The sequence below is a fragment of the Physella acuta genome, unplaced genomic scaffold, assembly GCF_028476545.2.
Source record: "Physella acuta isolate Inbredline_101_S28 unplaced genomic scaffold, ASM2847654v3 ptg000531l, whole genome shotgun sequence".
NCBI lineage: Eukaryota > Metazoa > Mollusca > Gastropoda > Physidae > Physella > Physella acuta.
This window is the reverse complement of record NW_026732050.1, coordinates 671,955-695,730: the sequence shown is the minus strand read 5'-3', so window position 1 is coordinate 695,730 and position 23,776 is coordinate 671,955. Positions and strand designations below refer to the sequence as shown.

At 32.2% G+C, this 23,776-nt stretch overlaps 2 protein-coding genes across 3 annotated transcripts; one reads left to right on the top strand and one right to left on the bottom strand.

Annotated features, from left to right (window-relative positions):
* Positions 1 to 5,378: 5,378 nt before the first annotated feature.
* Positions 5,379 to 12,264, bottom strand: LOC131945204 (G protein-coupled receptor 137Ba). Of its 2 annotated transcripts, none has more exons than XM_059306232.1 (7): positions 11,265 to 12,264; positions 8,169 to 8,212; positions 7,176 to 7,428; positions 6,830 to 6,976; positions 6,366 to 6,497; positions 6,093 to 6,205; positions 5,379 to 5,729 (listed from the first exon to the last, which is right to left on the bottom strand). In XM_059306232.1, exons 1-7 carry the CDS (start codon positions 11,817 to 11,819, stop codon positions 5,462 to 5,464), a joined length of 1,512 nt encoding a protein of 503 aa, XP_059162215.1. In that variant the 5' UTR covers positions 11,820 to 12,264; the 3' UTR covers positions 5,379 to 5,461. The 2 variants fall into 2 exon arrangements, with proteins under 2 accessions (XP_059162215.1, XP_059162216.1); XM_059306233.1 differs by having other exon boundaries at positions 7,176 to 7,410.
* A 277-nt stretch (positions 12,265 to 12,541) lies between these two features.
* LOC131945211 (isoleucine--tRNA ligase, mitochondrial) lies at positions 12,542 to 23,723 on the top strand. Its single transcript, XM_059306238.1, has 23 exons — positions 12,542 to 12,844; positions 14,023 to 14,145; positions 14,610 to 14,769; positions 14,922 to 15,070; positions 15,606 to 15,655; positions 15,762 to 15,865; positions 16,097 to 16,187; positions 16,858 to 16,973; positions 17,381 to 17,547; positions 17,935 to 18,025; positions 18,176 to 18,321; positions 18,762 to 18,922; positions 19,745 to 19,847; positions 20,346 to 20,439; positions 20,670 to 20,778; positions 20,977 to 21,079; positions 21,353 to 21,478; positions 21,613 to 21,744; positions 21,914 to 22,020; positions 22,168 to 22,325; positions 22,524 to 22,711; positions 23,014 to 23,158; positions 23,503 to 23,723. The coding sequence occupies exons 1-23, from the start codon at positions 12,623 to 12,625 to the stop codon at positions 23,652 to 23,654; spliced, it is 2,997 nt and encodes a 998-aa protein (XP_059162221.1). The 5' UTR covers positions 12,542 to 12,622; the 3' UTR covers positions 23,655 to 23,723.
* The last annotated feature ends 53 nt before the right edge of the window (positions 23,724 to 23,776 follow it).

Here is a 23,776-nt window from a genome sequence, read left to right as displayed (position 1 = left end):
TGTTAACCTCTAGGAGGTTGCAGCCACTCTTTTTGCATCTGGCATTTGTGGTTATTTTGTTATTTGAGTTTGGGCTTGGATATAAGGAAAGCTCAGCATTCATGCATTTTCACAAGTTTTCTTAAATTATCATGTTCTGGACCCACCTTTCACACATTTTTAGTTTTTATCAACTATTGTTTGTATACTGGTGTGCCCTTAAAATGTGTGTACCACAGATAAGGAACACTGTATTGAGTTTATCTTGTGATGGAATTATTCTGTGATACTCATTTACCTTGTTGGGGCCACATGTTACACTTGGTGGTGCGCTTTAGTGAAAAGTCTCTTCATATCATTTGATATTATTCAAACTAACTGTTTTATTTTATGCAAAAATATAATTTTACCAAAATCTTATAAAAATGCTCCAACTGTAATTTTTTTTTCACTCAAATTCATGATTTGGTGTGCTGCATAAATTGCTTTTGTCTAATTGCCAAAGCTGTTTTGTTTTTGATATAGTCAGCCACCTGATTTAAAATATGTGCTGTCGGGGTCAGTTCAATAACAAAAGTAGGAGGAGGGGTGGGTTCAAGAACCGTGACTGGCATAGTTTTGTATTTCTAAATTAAAAAGAAGGCTAACATGTTTATTTTGGGTTGAAGTGGGTTTTTTTTGTTTGGGGGGGGGTCTAAACCTTTTGAGGTAAAAGTAAAGTCGCATGTCATCTATGGATAATTCCTCTGATAAAACATGGACTTTTAAAAAGTTTATCACTTTATATGCTGTTTCCCTTTGTAAAAAGTAATTCTAATTTAAAAACTTGTTTTGTACCAATATTATAGAACTTGAAATTTTGACATTCGATTTAAATTTAATTTCTACTAGTAGGAACCTGAGATAGATTTTTAATATCTCTCTGATGTATTTATACTTAAGATATGATTTATTTTATGTTATTTGAATGAATGAATGCCAACTTGAAATTTTGACATTCGATTTAAATTTAATTTCTACTAGTAGGAACCTGAGATAGATTTTTAATATCTCTCTGATGTATTTATACTTAAGATATGATTTATTTTATGTTATTTGAATGAATGAATGGTTGGCAGAGTTCAATATTACTTCTTGAATGACAGTTATAATTTGCTATTAAGGAAATGTTTGATGCTGAAGTTTTTATCTGATAATGTGTCAACATTGTTCATTTTTAACTATGCTTACTTACATCAGTGATTGCGATTAAAAAAATAATTTTATAATGAAGATTAAAAAGTAATAAAATGCACATAGAAAAAGAAATCCTTGCATGTTTTTATACTTGTCATCTTAAAAATGACCACAAATATGGGTGAATTTTACCATCTTTTAGCATTGCCCTGTGTTGATATAACATCATTTATGGCCATGTTTTAAATTAACAATATAATTCAGTATTTACTATGTTCTCTGTTGCATTGAACAACCTACTGTAATAAATGCAGTTTACTTTAGTCAGTTGCTTTTATATTGTAACTATACATTTGTCCAAATTATTGCAATTAAATATTTGTATGAAAGTTTATACCCTACACATTTATTTGTTTTAAAACTTTATTCTTCTGAATTATCTTATCCTGTTCCTTCAAAGAACACAATTGGCATTAATTTAAGCAAAAAGTGAAAGTAATTTGATTTGTTAGGAAAATTAATGAGTTTAGCATGGAAAAATAAGTGTAACATATTGTAAATGCAACAGGCCTTAGGGACCGGTTAGTACTAAAAATCTTTGCTCTGGACAAGTCTGTACAGATAATATGAAATTAAATCTCTGATTCTATCAAGTCTATTTTGACCAAAGCTAGCATTTTAATGTGATTGCCAAGGAAAAAGTATTTGCTTTAATATTCATTTGAAAACAAGATTAAAATGATTTTAAGCATTTTTTAACTTAATGTGTATAAAAATATTAAATGACATTTTTATGAAAAAAAAAAGTTGTATTTTTATATTATGCATTTTTCAATATAGTTTTATCAATTTGTAAAAATTGTGTGCTCTAAGGTCTTTAAAAAATCTGATCTTTTGAGGTAACCCTTGGCCAGCTTACCATGATTAATTTGTTTTTGCTAAATGACATGATGCATTGAAAAATTGCCTAAATATTTGAGCCAGAAACTCTGAGCCAAGACTTATAAGCTGAACTGCTATGACTACTTTAGTTATGGAATTTTTATGTTAGAATAAAAAATAGCACACAACCATTCCAAGCTCCTATGTAAACTGATGTATAAAGTACCCTGTGCCAACTCTGCATTGTACAATTTATTGTTTTTACCTTTGGGAAGCTCTCAGTTGCTGATTTTAAAAAAAGAATAAAAAAAAAACATCCTGGACAACTGATTGAAAGAGGATTTTAATTGCACATTATTAAAATAATTACAGCAGATAGTACTTGTTCCCGTATAAAAACTGAAAAATTTCAACCTGGGCAACTATTTCTAAAATAAAACAAATTGACAATAATTAATGTCACTTGTAGAATTTTTCATTACCTGTGGTATTTTTGTGTCTTGTATATGCCAATAATAGCCATGAATTTGATTGTCCTGTTACACAACTGGTCAATTCATTTGCCTTATGTAGGTCTCAACAGTAAATTTGAAAAAAAATTAATGGTTTACAGGTTTGGTTACAGAACTTTTCAGTATTTTGTTACTTATTATATTATAAACAGTATACTAAAAAATGTAATGACAAAGTTGGATAAAAAATAACCTTACAAAATATTAAAATTCATATAAAATGAAAGTAATTTGTTTCTCAACAAATGCATTAAAAATGTGATGTTTAACCTTCTCAACATTCACACATTTTATTTCTCATCCATTTTTACCAATGGATTAGAAAAAATAAAGTATATAAAAAGTATTACTTATCTTTTAAATATGGTAAAATATAAAAAAAGCACACAACACTTATATCTGCCACACTAAATGGATCTCTACAGGTACAATTTTCTAACCTACCAACAGCTAAGAGTTTCTCCCAAAACTTTATGTTTATAAACTGTAAAGCACGTGAACAAAAAATCAATCTTCAGTGTATTTTACACCTGATTCCACATTACAAGCAGGAGGTCCATTAAACCTGAAACTAAACAAGTCACCAGATCAGCTCCTATGTTTCTTAAGTTGGAGCTGTAAAAAATGGAGTGTAAACTGTTTTCAATACAATAAATGATCACACTGTAACATGAACAGTGACGGAATCTAAAAATCACAACAATTGTAAAAAAAAGGTCAAATGATCACGCAGCTGATAACAAACAGCTCTTCAGATAGGCCTTTACATTATAGTGTACATAGGAACACAGTCAGAGCATACAGACAAGCAAAAGTTGTGCAGTGATTTTTCTCAGATAAAATAAACTTAAAAAACAATTGGCTTAAATAATTAAAAAAAAAAAGCTTATAGCTTACAAAACATTTTCTTAAATACAGTTCTATCTGATAATGTATTCACCTACTGAAAATGTATGATGTTTTTATTTTCAAAAGTATTCAACACAGTTCTTTTGTTTTGGGATGAACTTCTCACTATTTTGTCAATGGCATGGGAGATGGTGTGTGTGTAGTTAAACAATCATATCTAAGCTTTCTGCTTTCTGCTATTGTTTTTTTTTTTTGAAAATCTTATCTAGATTTATATATAAAAAATACAGAGTTGAGAGGACTAGATGTTCTGTGGGAGGAAAAATTTGTTTAGGGGAATTAAACTATTTCAGGTCAACTAGCCAAGAGGAGCTGGCCAGACAACTTTAAGACTAGACTTGAAGACTGGATCTCCAATGTTCAAAGGTTGACCACTGAGTAAAAAATAGTCTAAACCAGACAACAGAACAGCAGTTTAAACAGCAGCTTTTGTGCCAAACTCATTCATTTATGGAAGATAAGGTTAGCTGAGATCTTGCTAGGAGAAATTTAAAAATAGAATATGGGACATGCAATTTGCCAAAATGTATTTTATCCTGTTAAATGCTACAATAATTTTCAATTCTGAACATATTAAGAAACATTAAAAAGTCATTTTGATTACTTTACTCAGACACACACAAATAAAGATACTGCTAAGCTCTTAACAATCCATATAAAACCCACAAGAAAAAAGTTTTTAATTCAAATAAGAGGCACAAACTCAAGTAATACTTGATCAAAGCTATAGTTAACAGTGAGATAAAATTTTTTTTTACAACCTTAGATGCAAAGCAGTTCAATAAAATTTACATCACTTAAATTGGCAATTTTGTTTTTCCTTAGCCATTCTACCAGGTAGCTTTTGTTAAAAATACCAAAAGGTTATACAAAATTTGGTTTGGCAACAAATGTAGAAGATTAAAGTGAACTTATCACAGTGAAACATCGTTATGGAATGTTGCAGTGAATGTCTGCAGCGATCTATGTATTTACACATATATAAATTAGTTTACACTCAAAAGCAAAATAAAATATTCATGTTTTAGAGAGTCTTGCAATATTTTTTTTCTTAAAAGTTACACTTGATTTTAAAATATTTTAAAATGTTATAAAAGCAGTGTGTGTCATTTGAAAAAAAAAATGTGTTTGTGGTTTAAAGCTTATAAAAACTCATAACTACGCATAATAAGTTTATAAGCTAAATCATGTCATACATTTTTTATCAACACATTAACAAATGTAAATTTAAAAAACATAAAAATTTAAAAGCTCATTTCAATTACATGCATGGTAAATTGTTTCATATAGATGAAAATGTATATAACACATATTGGTAACAGTATTTTTAAAAATTTGAAATAATCTGGAATGCAGAGTTTTGAAGATAAAATAGGATCAGCACAACTTTATAAAAATGTAGTGCAGGAATAAAAAACGGAACACAGTTTAAGCATAATTAAAGCTGTTGTTACCAATGCCATCAGATCAGCAGATTTACAAAATATTTTTTTAAAGGTGTAAGTAAATAAAAAATGCCAGTTTCACTGTCTAACATTAATTTCACTTTCAATTTTTGTTACTATTGATAACTACAAATTATGTTTAATTATTCATTAATTTATAAAAATAAACAACTAAAATATAGTTTTAATTGTCAAACATACATTAGCTTTTAATTTTTTTTCTTTACTCTGAATAACTAAAAACTATGTTTAATTATGAGCTAATTTAAAAAAATGTACCAAAATAAATTTCAATAGCCCATAATTTCGATCCAATTCGAATGTGAAAATATAACCTAAAATTTTAAGCATCTTCATTCTTTGCACTCACAGATCACTTAAATATTTACATTTGTTTGATTTTTAATGGTAATGAAATCACCAGCAATATACAGATATACTTCTTTAAAATTTCCTTCAGGAAGACATCAACTACTCTGTTACCAACCAAATTTTAAATCCAATGTGTGGAAGTATTGTTCTGTAAAGGTGAGTAGTTGTTGAGAACAGTGCCCTTGTCTATAGTTTTAAAGCAGAGCTGTGGGGCCGTAAATGGTTTTGCCCTGAAGGAATGATAGCTCCATAGCCATGTCTCCTTGGGGAATGTATCACAGTGTTGTTGTTGGGTGTTGTAGCGAGGGGACTGTTGGGATGTGGATATGATGAAGCAGAGGAATAGTATCCCCACACAGGTGCATTGATTGGTGTACTTCGTGGTGTTCCTCTGGGTGTGTGGGACCTGAAGCTGTCAACACCACTGAGGGTTCGAGCTCCACCGTAATCAGCACTGAAAGTCAAATAAATTACTTTTAATATGGAATTTAAATACTTCACAATTAAACATAAATAGATCAAATAGAAATTAAAAAACCAATAACTTAGAATTTTAAAAATGAAAACTGTTTTAATAAAGTTTGAGAAAAAAAACAAATCTTTGTTTCTACAACAATGTGTAAGACTAATCTCTTTAACAAATTTTGTTTGTAAAATATAACATGTTTTCTGTGGGTTTATTGAGCTCCAAAAGTAGGGATGATTGGCACCAGATAAGGAGTGATGTCAGAACACAACTAGTGTGAACTGTAGCATGAAATGTTTAACATTATATGTTAGATAAAAACATAGAGACTGTTTAACTTTATTTTCTTACTGTGGACTAGATCCCTGCTGTGTGGACAAGTCATCCTCGCTGTCATAACGACGAGGATTATCAAAGAAAAATACTCTTGATCCATGACTTTGAGATGAAAAATCTGTCAAAACCTGTAATTTTAAAAAGTTGAAACTGTATACAAAAAATTTTAAATTTAATTTTTAACAATAATTTCCTGTTACTATAACATAACCTTATATGCATTTTACGTGACTTAAAGGGAATTAATTATAATCTATCTTCAGTTTCAAACAGTTAAAAATGACTCACTTGTCCAGATGTAAACCTTTTTACTCTAAAAAAGATGACAACTATTGAGATTGGCAGAACTTCCCAAACAAAGAGTACCATTCCAAAGGATACATAGGCCAAGCTTTCAGACAGCCGAGGTACAGAGTCAGCCTGAAACATTAGAAAAATAATTAAATAATTTAAGATGATTAAAAAAAAAAAAACCGAACAAATAACATAATCACATGGTTTATCTTTTAAAAAAACTATAATTGTAGAAATCTTGATTTTAGTAACATTTTGCTAATTATTTCAGTACTGAAACCCTCGGTATTAATGTAGATCTACATCAGGAGCTGAAAAAGATCCTTTTTGGTCAAGGCAATAACATCTTATGAAAAGGCATCATAACTGTATAAGCATTTCAGTATCATTTAAAGTAAACAGAATGTACTCAAGGTTTTTTTTAGAAAATAGATTATTGTTGGAAAAAGAAAATGTACTTGATCTGTTACATTGATCCAGTCATATCCAAAGTTAGGTGTAGACTTCATGGCCGGGCAGATGGAGATCAAGTTGTAGACGGTGCGTGAAAGAAACAAAAGTGTGATGAGAATGGCAGCCGCTACAGCTTTCTTTACAGTTGTTCCCTGTAAGAAGAGATTATGTTGCACAGTTAAACCACTTCAATCAAATCAGTAAATCATTATAAAATTATTAAATAAATATCTTAAACACAAAAGGTATTTCAGAATAAAAAAAAAATTAACATTATTAATTAAATCTAAGGACAAGTAAAAGTTGATCAAAAAAGAATAAAAGCTTTTAAACTTCCAAACAGATAAACACCTTTGCTTCCAAAACTCTTTGTGATGAAGCCATCTTTGTCATCTTAAATATGCACACAGAAAGCAGAATGCCATATATTAAAAACATGGTTTCTGTTATTGTGACTCTAATGTACAGCAAAAACAGAGGGACTGAGGCGTAGTCCCTTTCATGTTGCTTGGTGACTATGGCACACGCTAGATTCATGGCTGTGAACAGCATCACTGACAACCCAAGAAATAAACGGAGAGGTCGCCTAATGAAAGAAAGAAAACTATTTATTAAACAATAATTGTAGTTTTAAACGTGTCTATTGTTTCTCATTCATTTGCTTACCAGCATATTTGTGCAGCTAAATAGTTGATAAGATAGTTTTTTCAAAGTAAACAACCCTTTCAAACTGCAGGTGAAGTAGAGTTACCTGTCTTCAGTATATAGAGGGATAATGTGTTCACCTCGATGCCCACCCATATTTATTTCCCTTAACATGAGTTAGGTACCCATTAGAGCAGGGTGGACTCAGGGATGTCTTATGGATTTGAGCTAGAGATCTGAACAAGAGACTTGCAGGTTAGCAGTCTACCACTTGACCACACCATCCCACAAGATACTTTAATTGCTGGGTTTAAAGCTAGCTTAGGGCTTAAGTATCATGATCAGCAACATAAGTATCATGATCAACAATAATATCTACACAAATATGAAGGTCTGGCTTAATCAGAATGATCTCAACATCTTAAGATAAAAAAAACAGCAATTTAAAAACTAGATAACTTTATTCATTAGTTTGTAGGGCTGCTACCACAAACGCTTTGGCTTCTTTTACAATTAAAACAAATCCATTTAGATTTTAATTTTACTCCTATATTCACAAATGATTTTAATTTAGATTGAGAAGTGAGTGATTAATTAATAATAATGAAGATTGAGCTAATTTGACCCAGCCATCTATTCGTTAACAAAATAAAAATTAGCATATGTTCAATTCAGTATTGTAAAATAATAATGACTCACTGGTATTGCTTGGGCTCATACTTGGCCTTTGCTTTGAATACAACCTAAAACAAAAATGATTTTTTTAAATGCTGAAAAAAGTTAACACATAATGATAAAAACAGAGGAGTAAAGGGCTCTACTTATGTAAACATCAGTAGGACAGTATTACATCAGGATTTTGAATAACGTTCAATATTGAATTTAATGTTGTGGAATTTAATTCAAAATTTATGGCTAACTATTTGGTTCATACCATTGTTTTCTTTACCATCCAAAACAAAATGTGTTTATAATGGTTTGAAAAGGAATGAGGTCAACCTTATGATGATGTGTGATAAGTGGAAAATGGACGGGAGGAATAAGAACATGTCAGAAAATTGACTTTCCCACTCTCCCCCCCCCCCCCCCCATTAGCTGCCCAGGGCAATGGCCCTTGGTACATAGCCCCCCCCCTGTCCCAACAACTGCAGTAGGACTTTAACCTCTAATCAATTACCCACTGGTCATTTGGAGAAAGAGATAAGGTAGAAATAGATTAAGGATACATTAGGAACAGGTTATGTAAAGCTATAGATTTAGATAAAGGTCTAGGTAAGGGATGGGTATAGGTATTATTACAGGCATTGTTAAGGGATAGGAATAGTGATAGGGAAAATGAAATGAGATTGGGAAAAATAGGTTCAAAATAGGGATAATTATAGGGATTGGAATAGAGTAATGTTTATGTTTGTGTCTAGGATTATATATTTGCATAAAGACATTTAAATAAATTTTTTATATATTCTGCACAATCCAGGTAGTGCCGTTTATATGCTGCTACTTGGATAATAACAACTACATTAATTGGATAATTATGCCTACGCTATTTGATTAACCATATTCCAATGTATTGAAACTGCTGACTTAACAAAATGCTCTTGGTATATGTTAGACAAAATAAGCAAATAAATAGAAAATTGCTCAAATATTGGCTAATCATAGTGTCAGCCACTGGGACAATCAATGATCCCAATTACTATATGCAAAATGCACTTGTATGTAGAGGTAATTCCTACCAAAAACAAAAATAAATTATCGATACAGCATCAGAATTTAATCCGTTATAATCTGTTGAACATATTTAAAGAGGAATTTTAAACTCTCTCTATTTTAAATGTACCTTTACTTACACAAGCCTACCATACTACACCAAAATAAGATTTTAAGAAAAGTTGTGTTTTCAGACTTCATATTATTGTGTACATTTTATAGGCTAAAGAATAGAATAAGTAATACATAGTGTTTTAGTTATCAGTATGGAGTTCTCATATCTAGAAATAGGTAAAAAAAATTATATGGCAACAAACCAGACAATAGAATCTAGATAAGACAAAACATGTGAAACTTCATTCCCATTAACTTGATAAACTATAAAGTTGTTGCTAATAAAAATTACAAGTAACTGTAACACTGTTTACGACCTTACTATTGATGATTACTTTTCTACTTCAACTAACTAAACCATAACCTTGTATAACACCAAAGGACAACTATGTGATAATGTACACCAATGTACTGATAAGACTGATTGATTTTTAGATAAATTCAAGCAGACAATGACTTTAGATCTCCTATCATTCCAAAATTATCAAGCTGACCCTTTTGTGGGAATTTTTTATCTTTTATCTTGTATGCTATGGAGGGTTTACAGTATTCCAGATCAGCCAACAGGATTAGATTTAAAATTTGTTTTGTTTAAAGAGTACAGTTTACAATAGATATTGGAAAGATTGATAGATTAATTTATAACTGGTAATATAAATGTAAAAGTGTAGCTCATAAACATGTGAACCAGTAAATACTTACTAGACATCTATATTAAACTCAAAACAAATGCACATGGACAAATATACACAACAAGCAGTTAATCATTAACTTTAAAAAAAAATGTCTCTCTTATACTAACTTTGTGTAAATATTGATCTGTTATTCTCATGCTGGGCTCAAATTCCACCATCCCAATATTATATTAACAGCAATGAGTTTTGTTGAATGGCATTGGGATGATTGAGTAAAATAATGAATTGGTTTCTTATAATTAAAAAAATCAAGCTAATAATGTACATTTTAACTATTTAACAGACAAAGTAACAGACAAAGGAAAACAAGATGCGAGTTACTCAAGTTACTGAAAGCATAAACTATTATAACTTAAAAATAGACTCAATTCTATGAGTCACACTCATGCTGTATGACATCTGCTGTTTATAGTTTTATCAAGGGGCATCACTGGTTACTTAGCTCAACCAATACAAGTCTGACAGTGAAAGTGGTGGATGGGAAAAACAACATTAGGGTTAACTGTTTAATAACATACAAAGAATATTAGATTGCACTAAAAATAAAATTGATTAAACAACCAGGATGTAATTTAAATAAATAGTACAAGTAGGCCTATATGCTTTCTTTTTGTAGGTTTGGCACATTTAATTTGAATTTTTTAAATATTGAAGTGTTTTATGACCTAAATAAATTGAAAAAAAAAATTGAACTAAAGTGAATTTTAAGGGACTGCCCATAAAATACATCTTGCCTGTTCTCTGATGCCTGTGTGTGACGGTATAAAGAGGTTCTATTATGCTGGCATTTTCACTAGCGTCACAAGGTGGGGGCTGGGGAGTTGTTCACAGCTTGTGACACCAAGTGAAAATCATAAAATCTACAGTCAAGAGTTTTATTCTGTTAAGATACATTAGTAGGGAAGAGGGGGTGATACCAAACCAAAAATGCAAAACTGTTGGATAGGCTATGGTGACATCCTCAGTTCCCTAACACCCAACCTAATGACGCCACTGTTGGAGTTACAGACTTTTAACATGTACACTAATAAATACATCAGGCATAAAAGCACAGAAACTAAACAGTGTATAGCTTCTTACCTTGCCGGAAATCATAAGTACAGTTTTTTAAGCAGAGAATGGACTAGACAATATACATATCTAAATTATCTAATAAAGATTTGATACACTACAAACCTTCAACCTTTCATCCACATCTTATTTAACATGTGAGAACACACATTCACATCACCTTTATAGATCAACTGAGTTAAATAAAAATGTTTTTAAAAATTACCTGAGCAAAAAAATGCAGAAGTAAACACAACATGGAGAACTGTAGACAAACAGGGAAGCTATACAGGAGCCAGTACAGTGCAATCTCCAAATTATTGGCCTCTTCACAATTGTAGAAGTAGAATGAGAACAACGAGGTCCTTAATCCAGCCCATAATAAACCCATAAAGAGAAAAAGAGTTTGGTGGCTCAAGCGTTTGTGTCTGTAGTACCATATCATCCACAATTGCACATACACAAGAATAAATATTAAGGAAAACATCACAATATATACAATTGTCAGACTGAGTTGAACTGTTGATGGTAATGCTGGTTGGAGAGTTGGCAATGACCCCCAAGATGAGGTTGTTGTTCTTCCATCATGTGAAATGGTTGGGTTGAATTCAGTCTCCTTAAAAGATGGAAACAGTTCACTGGAAAAGGAAAGTGCTTCATCCTGGTGCAATATATGGCTTTGTTTTATCATAAATTCTTCTGAAATTTTGTGATTGTGGCTACTGTTTGAATCACCCAATTGTGAATCAGCTGCAGCAGTGCTGAAATTTCTGTTTTCCATTGAGTTGAGCTAGATCTAGATCTAGATCTAGAATCTACATCACTCAGTCCTTATCTTAATTGGAGAACATTTGTGTTCATGCAATATTTAGAAATATCTCTTGAAATGCCTAGTCAAGTGAGAGCTGAATGTGACTTGATTACAAACACTTGAAAAACTCACTTCTGGCTAGCACTCGGATTTTGGTTAAACTTGCACTGTTAAAAAATAAATCACCTAAAATCAGCTGATCGCATACATCCACACTTCGTAGAATTAGAAACGGACTATTTTTATCCAGAACACTCAAATATGCTAAGTACCTGGTAAGAAAATGTACACAACAAAACTGATATTCGAAGCACTACTAGGTTAGGTCAAGGAATTGTGAATTGTAGTTGAGAGGACCAAGCTAGTTCTTCTGTTGTTTGCTCAGCTGGAGGTGGTGGCGATTAACACGGAAATAAATCTGATTTGTAAACTTTCTTAACCCCTGACTTTTGACCTCGAGCACTTTTTTCTTTTACAGATGATTTTTAATAAATCTATAAACTATGATTGCTTTACACTTTAAATTTAATTTTTAAAATTTAATGAACAACAGAATCCCATTTTTTCCTACCCAATGAGTTGTACTTTGATGAACTTTTCTTTTGTAAACAATTTCATTTGGAGCGAGTCTACTTTAAATGGCAGCGCCCTTGAGTTTGTAAACTACACACACACATCTACTACTGTACTACAACTACACTTTACTACACTCATCTGCACTACACAATCATTCAATTCACTCATAAGTTGGATAAACAAGTAATGAAACAAAAATGAATAGAATAGTAAAGCAAGTTTTTGCTTCATACTATTTAAAACCGAAGACATTTTATAGGTACAAAAGTGATCATTTGAATAGTGATTCTGGCACCAGCAGCAAAACTAAAGGCAAAAAAAGCAAACGATACAGCCACACCTTAAATTTACCAGTGACTTCTTTTCCTTTATCTATGAAAAGTGGTGCTGCTCCTCAACGAGAATTAGAAATTCAACAGGTGGATAACTTTCATGCGTTTGGCCTATTTATTAGATTATATAATTAATTAATAATTTTTATTTATCAGTGGATTTCTTGCGTTTTAGGTAGGCCTATGTAAAATCAACCGAGACTAGTAATGTGAAAAAAAGGTGACTCGTGATATAAAAATTTGTAATTATTTGTCACATTTTTAGTAGGATTTATGTTATGAAAATTACAAAAATGTTTCAAAGTTTCATTTATGTACGGTACATTGTAGATTCTACCTGTTTTTAAACAATTGTATTAAAACGTCTGTAAAAAATAAGGACTAGCAATGTTTCATCATATGCAACCAAGCTCATTTACTTTAGCAGCCATCTTAAAGTTTTTTTTTGGTAAAATTATGGTTAGAGATTCAGGGGAAACCACTCTAACTTACAGATGGCCGCTTTTTATATAGCAAATCTGGCTTGCAAACACTGCTGTTTAAAGTTAATTTCTGGCCTAAATTGATATATAAATTTAGCCATTGATTTTGGTTTATTATTCATTTATCTATATCATTTATCTAGTTACTACTATTACTTAACTAGTTAGTAATTAGTACTAGTGTCCCATGGTAATCTATTTGTTTTAGGGTACATAAAATCATCCAGTTTTAGGTACATAAAATCGTCAGAGGTTTTACAAAGCAGTGGCGTAGCCAGGATCGTCTCAAGGGGGGGGGTTCCAATTTTTACCCGGGGACAAACTTTCGATTTGCACCCCCCCTCTCAAACTTTCAATTTGCACCCCCCCTCATACTTTATATATATATATCGAGGGGTCTATGGGGGGGGTTATGATCCCCCCTCACCCCCCCTGACTACGCCACTGTTACAAAGGGTGTCTATCTTGTCATTACAGAGGATGACTAAGATTAATAACTTAAAAGAACTCAAGACATAACCTATACATATATGTATATATATGTACATATATATAAAGTTGATAATCATGTACATGCATTGCTGACTGGTTTGCTGAGTGGTTTATCACATTACAAATGAATTAGACATGTACTGTACTAAAGTGGTATAAAAAAGTAAAATAAATTATCATGTATTTTTTAAATATAAAAACTCCCTTTTGAGATTCCAACCTATTTGATGCCTCTAAAAGTGACTGAATCTCTAGCTAGAATAATAATATAATATTATTGTGTTTATTTAGTCAGACAGTTTCAAGACTCTTTACCAGTGGCAAAGAAAACAGAAGTGGGATACAGAATTTATTTTACATGATGGTCCTCCATATGCCAATGGGAAACCACATGTTGGGCATGTGGTCAACAAGGTAACTGATTATTTATTATGACAATCATGTTATATATAAGACAGTTGGAGGGTATCTACTTTTTTATCACTTAAAGAGTTGTTGTGAATGATGGCATGCACATTCAGCTAGAGGGTAGTCTTTTGTAACTATGTCAGTTTGTTATGTTATATAATAGAGAGGGTGTTGGGGGGGGGGGTGTGTGTTATAGCATACATTTTGAAGTTCTTTAAAAATAGGAGACAGACAACTTGGTTTCCATTTTCAATTATGAATGGGTTTTTTTAGAGGGGGGGGGGGGGGGGGTGACACACTTTGCAATGTCATTTTAGGGTACAATTCAGGGTATGGTGACATGATAGGAGGGAAAAAAAGCAAAAAGTGAGTGAACTCAATTTAAGATGACCCTATGATTCACTAATTCCCCAAATTTCACTAATTGGTTGATTAGTTTTACAACTCAAGTATGCTGTTTTTATCTGTAGGTGCTTAAAGATATTACAAATCGGTATAAAGTGTTGAAGAAATACAAAGTCCACTATCGTCCAGGCTGGGACTGTCATGGGATGCCCATTGAAATAAAAGCTATTACAGATAAAACTGGAAAGCCAATACAATTATCTCCCTTAGAGATCAGGGCTAAATGTGAGGAACACTAATTAAACCCAGTATTTAAATAATTTTTTCCAGCTCTTAACTGAACCTAGTTAAAGAAATTTCCTATTGCAAATTAAATTTGAAAGTTTTACACTTCTCCATTGAATTTTATTAATGGCTTTTATTAAATATTGTAATAGCAAAAAAGTTTGCTGAAAGGGTTGTTTTGGAACAGAAGAAAGCATTTCAACAATGGGGTGTGATGGGTGACTGGGAGAATATATATAAAACCCTTGCACCTGAGTATGAGGCTAAACAGCTGGAGGTATTCTATGAGATTTATAAAAAGGTATTTTGTTTCTTAAGTATTTAGTTTCTTACTCAGTATTTAAGATCTTTACTTTTTTAAAATAAAGATTATTCTATGTAAGTAAGTTTTTCCATTTCTGGGATTAACATTTTTTTAATGTGAAATGTAATCCATTCAACCTTGTAATTTGTGATGTATTGCTGTGTGTGGTGGTTTTGTATTTGATACTGCAAGCTTTCAGTTAGTTAGTTATTTGTAGTACTTTGTTTGGTATTTTAAGCTCCAATATTTGAATTTTCCTAATGAAAAATAGGTCAGTAAAGATGTTTTAAATAAATGAAATAATATAGGCCTTTGTTTACTGTTAATTAGGGATTAAATAGAAATAATATATTTTATGCTACGTGCTCATTTTGGGATTTTATTTTATCATTTTAATTAAGTAAAATGTGTACTTAATATTTAATGCTGAGAGAGTTAACAAATATTTATTCTAAAATTACTTTATTGTGAATGTAATGTATTTTTGGTCAACTAAGTTTATTTTATCTGAAGTATATTTCCTTGCATCCAGGGCAACATTTACAGAGACTATATGCCTGTTTACTGGTCACCTTCTTCCCAGTAAGTAGCAACTATTTTTCACAGACTCTAATTTTTGGTTTTAGAAAACATATTTTCTCACTCCTTAATTATTTAAAAGCAATATGGTTACTTTGGTTTAACTTAGGTCAGCTCTGGCGGAAGCTGAATTAGAGTATAACCCTGTTCATGTCAGCAAGTCTGTGTATGTGAAATTTCTTTCCATCATGCCACAATTTTCTGGTGAGCTTGGTAAGTTTTGAACTGATGTGGGATAGTGTTGTAAAGTTGAGGGTGCCACATCATCAATTTTCAACTATGCTTGTTATAAGAGACTAAAAAACAAAAAAAAAAAAAATAAATAAGCTAACAGGGGAGATAAGAAATGTAAAATAAAAGACAAAAAACTGTAGAATGGGTAAGGATAGTTATTTCATCATTTGTGGTTTTAACAAAAAAATATTTGAAATGTTGATATATCAGGTGAGGGCTCTCAAGTTTCTGCTGTAGTGTGGACCACCACACCATGGACTCTTCCATTCAACCAGGCTGTGTGCTACAGTCCTAAAATAAAGTCAGTATTCAGAGAAACAAAGGGGTAGGCGTGGTCGAGTCGGTAAAGCTCATGGTTGCTAAACCGAAAAGTCTCGAGTTCGAACCCCCGGGCAGATGAGGCTCGTTAGCTGGGGACAGCCACTCTTCTAGGAGAGACAACTCCAAAATTAAACAACTGCTGCCTTGTAGTTTGTTCTTGGTTGGACAAAGGCTATGGAAGCAAATCCAAAAAGAAAAGCAGGCTGAAATCGGAGTCAATGGCCTCAATGGCGCATAACCAGTTGACACGTAACGCTTAATTGTGTTGGAGGCGTGGTCGAGTCGGCAAAAAGCTCATGGTTGAAAAATTCGAATAGTCTCGAATTCAACTCCACTGGCAGATAAATCTCGATCCCCTTCAACACAAATAATTAAGAACGAAGAAGAAGAAGAAGAAGAGAAACAAAGTAGTTGTATCATTTGATGGGAAGATATTTATTTTTAAAAATCTTAACTTGACAGATAGTGCTTAGCAATATTGAATTTTGGCAAATTTTGAAATCATGTCTGCATTAGGATTAATTATTGAAGCAATTTAACTTTGTGTTAAGAGTTGCTTGCCTTGATTAAAGACTTAGCTATAATGTGTTGATTCGAAGTGAAAATTTTTTAATAAATAAAAGTCATCTATTTAAACTATATTGTTTCAGGTATGCTTTCTTGCGTGTTGGTGACGGACCTGAGGTGTACCTGTGTGAGGAATCATTTGTTGAATCTCTTATGAAAATAGTTCCAGTCAACCTAGAGCTTATATTTTCTGTTGAAGGTATGACGGCACAAAGTTTAAAAATATGTTTGTTGTATGTTATGCTGGATGTGACAGTGGGGATGAGAGCTATTTTTGTTGAAACTATCAAAACTTGAAAGAAAATTATCTGCTCCAAATATTCTTATGTTGGAGTGTATAGAAGCAATGTAATCCTCAAGCAAGTACCACATTTCAATTATATATAGCAAAATATTTATATCACATCGGAGTGGTTCTTTTATTGGCCAAATTATTTTTTTTAATAGTGAGTTTAATTTTTTTCTGTAATAAGTTTTATTGTAAATAAGATTCAGTAATAAGAATTGAAACTATCCAACTTAAGGTTTCAGGATTAGAATTAATAATATCTGTCCTAATAAAAATATACCATGGATGTTGTGTTATGATTTCTTGGTTATTTAAAGGTTCGCTACTACAAGGCTCAACATACCTTCACCCACTGAGTAACAAACAGCTCCCTTTCTTACAGTCTGGTCATGTTGTTGAAGGGAAGGGCACTGGCCTGGTTCACATAGCACCAGCCCATGGCCATGATGACTTTTATGTTGCTCTGACACACAACTTACCTAAAGTGAGGACTAGATGCATTTTTCATTTTCTAAAATAGGCAGAAAAAAGTTAACTAAATCAGACATAAACATATCACAAAATTAATATGCTGATGATTATTAAAAATTTTTTTATTTAGTTTTTATATTTACATAAAGCACAAAATTTTCTTTTGTTGAATTCTGAGATATAAGATTGTCAGATATACTTGTTTTGTGTGACCGTGCTACATGTCTGATTCCTTAAAATAGTTTGAAAAAAATTCTTGAATATAGGTTTTGGGATGTAAAAATGTATTCTAATACAAGAACAGCAAAATTCCTAAGAAATATTTTTTTGGTTTTTGTGGTAAAATCAAAATATTAAAAATGTAAGTAAAAAAGCATATTATTTTCTTGAACAAATCAAGGAGTGCCACATAGATGAGAAGGGCACTTATGTTTCTGGTTGTGATGCCTCTCTCATTGGAAAAACTGTTGGAGTAAATGCAAATGAAGCTGGTAATCTTTGCCTGATATTGCTAACAAATATTTTTGAAGACTGAAACAGTCGTTATCACTGTATGTAGTCACCAAATATTTATCACTTGAAATTTTTAGTTGCTAAAATAAAAGACATTCTTTAAAGAAGAGGAAAACAAATTGTTTCAGTGATATCAGCCTTAGGGCCCAGGCTAATGAAATGTGAGGATTATACACACAACTATCCATACGACTGGAGGACAAAGAAACCTGTGATCATAAGGGCAAGCAAGCAGTGGTTTGTTGACCTCAGAGCACTGCGACCTCTAGCTTTAGTAAGTGCATTATAGTTTCATTCTTGTGTTTATTGATCTCAGAACACTTTAGTAAGTTGTTTATATAGTAAATGTCTTCCCATCTTTTTTTTTGTGTGAAATGTATTGTTTTAGTTGCTTTCCTTCACTTACAAGTGGCCTTGCATTTTTTAGACATACTTCTTTAAATAAATTAACTATTTTCTACTTTATACACTAATATATACAATGCAGGTACTTAGAGTAAAGATATTTTATTGTAAACTCAAGGTTATACTAAGCTTTTTGCAAAATCTAGCAATGATGTCCCCATAGATTAAGTTTTTAAAATTTACCTTTTTACACCATTAAGTTAAAAGCATGTTTTCTTTTTGACAAATGTGCAAATGATGTAGTTGCCTGCTTCAAAAATTAAATGTTATTTCTAAAAGTGACACTAATTGAAATGGATGTAATTTCAGGAAAGCTTGTCAAGTGTCAGTATAATACCCCAGCAGTCTGAGCGAGGCATGATAACAGAGCTCAACACTCGACCATACTGGTGCATTTCTAGGCAAAGAACTTGGGGTGTCCCCATGCCAATTTTTTATCATAAACAAACTGACGAGCCTCTGATAACTGGGTGAGTGAATGTTCTTCTGTTGTTATATTGAGTTTGTTAAACTGAGTTTGGCCTAGTGGAAGAAAGCTAAACTGCTAACCCAAAAATATCGAGTTCGAATCCTGGTTCAACCTAGCTCTGATGAGTACCTAACTTAAGTTAGGGAAAACAAAGGCAGCTGGGCTTAGTGTTGACCACACTATCCCTTCATATGTTGAGGCTTCTGAAGTAGATGAACTCTACTTCATCTGCCCCATGTGTGTGTCTTGGGTACAAATTGGAAAAGATAAGATGAGTTCTGGCATTAAAGCTATGTTGATTTTTTTTTATTAATATTGCTGAATGAGTCATAATAAGGATTTGAGTCAGTGCCAAAGTTTTGGTTTAGGCTGCAAAACTAATAAAAATATATCCTTAAATATGTATGTGTAACTTTTTAAGCAGTATAGGTCAAGTTATCAAACTTGTTGCAAACTACATTATAAACACAGAATTTCTTTTATTTACTGTTGATACTGTTTTTTTTACTATTTATAGTTGTCCTTAATCAAAAGTCATGGGACAAATTTCAAAATCTATGGAAAAAAATAAAATATAATAAAATTTAAGTGAAGAACACATCAGTGATATTTAAGTTATTGTACTTTGTAAATAAAGTTTATATTTTAGTATCTTGCATGGATATAAACTGATACTTATAGTGCACAAGATGAACAATTTTGTACCAATGATTTATTTGTCTGCTCTAATAAAGTATCCTCAACTTCACTCGCTTGAGGCTCTGCATGTAAGAAACTTGCAGTGAAAATCTGTTTATCATTTTCTGTTACTTGGTATGTATAGAGAAACTGTGGACCATCTGAAGAAGATGATGCTAAAGCATGGCTCTGACTGCTGGTGGTCCATGTCTGTTGAAGAACTTTTACCAAACAGTTTGTTAGCTAAGGTACAGATAGAACTAAATATTCACTGTTTATTTAAAATGTTCCTGGTTCACTTATTTTTGAACTGCTCAGATTTAATATAGGCTTAAAATAATAAAGTAATCATTGTGACAATATTGTTTGCTTTAAAAATTAAAACCGTTTTAAAATCTTTAAAAGTTCTCTAAGTTCAAATTAAAATATGATAAATCCACTAAATAAGCTACAGGAATTTAAATAAAATAATATAAACAAATGGGGTGTTCTCAAACATGTTTTCTGTAAATGTTTCAAACCTTCTTCCTGTCAAGCTTAAATTTTGGAATTAGTCACAAAACTCCTGTGTTAATAATGTAAATCACATCACAAAGCTGGATATCTCTTTTGGTAAAGTTTTTTTAAAGATGAAAGCTTTACACATATTTTCAAAAAGTTATATTGTTTTTGGATGTAAATTTTAAATATATTTTAAACTGCTGGTTTTAAAATGTTCTTAACCTGTTATTTCTATTGTTGCTTAGTTAAACAAAGGTGTGAGTAGTGACTATGTGAAAGGTCAAGACATTCTGGACATTTGGTTTGACAGTGGTGTGTCCTGGGCATCTATCCTTCAAGGTACATGTGTAATCCATTAATTTGACATAATGAGCAAAAAACAGTATATATATTTAAAAAAATATTCATTTACATATATTTTTATTATTTATACATTACATTCTTATCAAAGCTTTAATTTTTCTATTTTTAAAAACCTTTAAAATAACCATCCTTCACCCTTGTCTCAATATCAAAACAAAAATATTATTAGACCTTTCAATATGCTATCAATGTTTTTTTCTCTCCAGACTATGGAGGCCTGGCAGATGTTTACATGGAAGGTATTGACCAGTATAAAGGCTGGTTTCAGACATCTTTACTTACAAGTGTAGCAGTCAAGGGGAGAGCACCATACAAGTTAGCATTCTTTCTCCAACCTTAACCCTCACCATACAAGTTAGCATTCTTTCTCCAACCTTAACCCTCACCATGCTAGTCGGCATTCTTTCTCCTACCTTAACCCTAACAATTACACTGTGACTCGGAGTAAAAAGTTATAATTATTGTTGAGAGAGTGAGCTGATGACACTTATGATTTTGTTTTGTTCCACACAGGCAAATTATCACACATGGGTTTACCACTGATGAAGAAGGGAAGAAAATGTCCAAATCTCTAGGGAATGTTGTGGACCCCGAGAAAGTCATCTTTGGTGGAAAAGTAGGTGGTAAATTTGGTTGTGGTCATGAGATGTGGTAGGGAAGTAGGTGGTGAACATGGTTGTGGTTATGCAATATGTTTGGGAACCATTTTCCTGGGGTCATGAGAAGAGGTGGGAAAAAGTTTTGTTATGGCCATAAGTTATGGTGATGAGGCACTGAAAACATTGACTACATTATAATGCATTGACTTTATCCAGATCATGAATGTTTAATTAAACATTTAATCTTTTGTCTTATTTTGTTTGAAATATTCACTTTTTGTTCATGAAAGGATAAGAAAACTGAGCCAGCCTATGGTGTGGATGTTCTACGTTGGTGGGTGGCACACAGTCATCACCACCAGCACATAATGATTGGCCCTTCTATCCTAGAGAAGTTCCATGAAGATGTTTTTAAGGTATAGTTTACCAGAAATTTTTTTATCGTTTGTATAGTTTTTCGCTCATTAACAAACTGGTGATTTAGTCCATTTATCTGATTATATAATGGCCAAAAGTTACTGAATACGTTTAAGTACCAATGTTTTTTCAGGTTAGAAAATGCATACGTCATATATTGGGAAACCTGCACAATTTCAACCCTGAAACAGATCTAGTGGCTTATTCCTCACTGACGGCTTTTGACAAATATCTGTTATATGTGCTCCACACTTCCTTGATAGAGGTTTGTTTTTGTCTTCTTTCAGCTCAGTAAAACAAGATTAGTAGCTGTACATTGATGTGTTGTTAACAGACAGAGAATATGTTTGTACTCATTTTGGGAGGTGGGGGGAGGTTCTGTCCTTCACCCCTGCGTACACCACTGAGTGTACATAGACTTGTTCTATTTACAGATTGAGAATGCTTATGAAAGTATCAGTTACCACAAAATCACACAAATACTTGAGAAGTTTTTCTATTCAGATTTGTCCAGTTTCTACATTAGCAACACTCATGACAGGTAAAAAAATTACAACTGTATGCCTGTTTAACAGTGTAAGACTTAATACATTCACTCATTAATGAAATAAAGTATTGTAACTTTTTTCATACTTTAAGTTTTAGTCATTTATTTTCTAAATAAAAATACAATTGGCACAACTTTCAGGTGCTACTGTAATGCACCAAAAGATTTAGGACGAAGGTCAAGCCAGACAGTCCAGTACTATGTGGCTAGAGCCATGACTTCAGCATTTGCTCCCATCTTGCCTCACCTAGCTGAAGAAATCCACCAACATATCCCTGGCTATCAGGCCAGTAGTTCTGGTAAAATACCTTTATTGATAACATAGTTTTAGTAATTAAATACAAACCCATAAACATAAATTTGGAGTAGTAAATTTTCCATTTTATTAATCTTGTTTTTTAATTTTTATAGCAAAAAACTTGATATGTATGAGAAAAGTTATGTTTTTAACCAAATGGTTATCTAAAAGGATGAAATAGTTTTGTTCTTTCCAACAGAGGCAGACAGTGTTTTCAAACTGGCCTGGTTTCATCCCAAGCCTGAGTGGAATAATAAATGTGCAGTGACCAAGTTGATGCCAGTGTTTGACATGAGGCGGGCTGTCATGGACAAACTGTGTCTAGAGAGTCCAGTCGAATTTGACATCCACATTTACAGCAGCCCAAAGCTTCACGACCTTCTCAGGGTAAGGCCACAGTATTAGGGCAGGGGGAATAATTTATAACATACAAAACTAATCAACGTACTTTTCTTGAACCAACAATAGTTAATTCATCAATATAAATCTTATAAATCAATATCTTATTCCTGTTTTAACTAGTTTAAATTTAATCTTGATTATCATTATTTAATTTTATGTACAATTTAAATTGATATCTATGTTATTCAAATTGTTACAATTAAAATTTATATTTACTTGATATTATTAAAATGTTTTTTTTTTTTAAAAATCAACTGTAATAATGATAATTTCTTTTTCTTGTATAGGAAATCCAGCCTGATGTAACATCCTGTACATCTTGTCTGTGTGAAGTTTTTCAGACCTCCCAGGTTTCTGTCCTGGATGTACCACCTGCCATTATCCCTGAGGACAGTCTAATGGTTGAAGGCAGCACATTGGTCCAGCTTAAAGGTGAGTACACTTGATTTCTCTGTGTTTACCTAACATTTTTAATACACCTTTCTTCACTGAATACAGTTGATTTCTGTGTTATATGTAATATTTTTAATACAACCTTTCCACATTGAGTGCAGTTGATTTCTGTGTGTTTAATATTTTTTTAATACAATCTTTCCCCACTGAGTGTCGTTGATTTCTCTGTGTTAATACAATATTTTCAATACAACCTTTCTTAACTGAAAACAGTTTTAAAAAAAATATTTTTACAACCTTTCCTCACTGAGTATAGTTGATTTCTGTCTGTTTATCTGACTTAAAAATATAACCTTCCCTCACCATTTTCTCTTTAACTTCAGAGTCAGAGCAAGCAGTTGATGTTGACTTCAAGATATTAGTAGTCCCAGCAACACTGCACATGTGTGAGAGATGCCGCAGGTACACAGCCAAGAGCTCCAACACACCTTGTGAGCGGTGCCTGGATGTGATAGCTCAACACTGGGACACGTGACCAGAACCCAACATTTAGTTTGTTTCCTTTGTTGACACTTCATGTAATATAATCTCTATAACAACAAAATATTTGTTTTCTTTTAATCTTACAAGATACATAGAGATAAATTACAAGAATTA

Excerpts from the sequence above, each read along its gene's own strand:
- LOC131945211 (XM_059306238.1), top strand. The coding sequence starts at position 12,623 with ATGAATAGAATAGTAAAGCAAGTTTTTGCTTCATACTATTTAAAACCG. Across the intron at positions 12,845-14,022 it reads GAGAATTAGAAATTCAACAG|TCAGACAGTTTCAAGACTCT; the intron begins GTGGATAACTTT and ends GTGTTTATTTAG. Across the intron at positions 20,440-20,669 it reads CTGGGCATCTATCCTTCAAG|ACTATGGAGGCCTGGCAGAT; the intron begins GTACATGTGTAA and ends TTTTCTCTCCAG.
- LOC131945204 (XM_059306232.1), bottom strand. The coding sequence starts at position 11,819 with ATGGAAAACAGAAATTTCAGCACTGCTGCAGCTGATTCACAATTGGGT. Across the intron at positions 8,213-11,264 it reads TTCTGCATTTTTTTGCTCAG|GTTGTATTCAAAGCAAAGGC; the intron begins GTAATTTTTAAA and ends TTTTTGTTTTAG. Across the intron at positions 6,498-6,829 it reads GGATCAATGTAACAGATCAA|GCTGACTCTGTACCTCGGCT; the intron begins GTACATTTTCTT and ends CTAATGTTTCAG.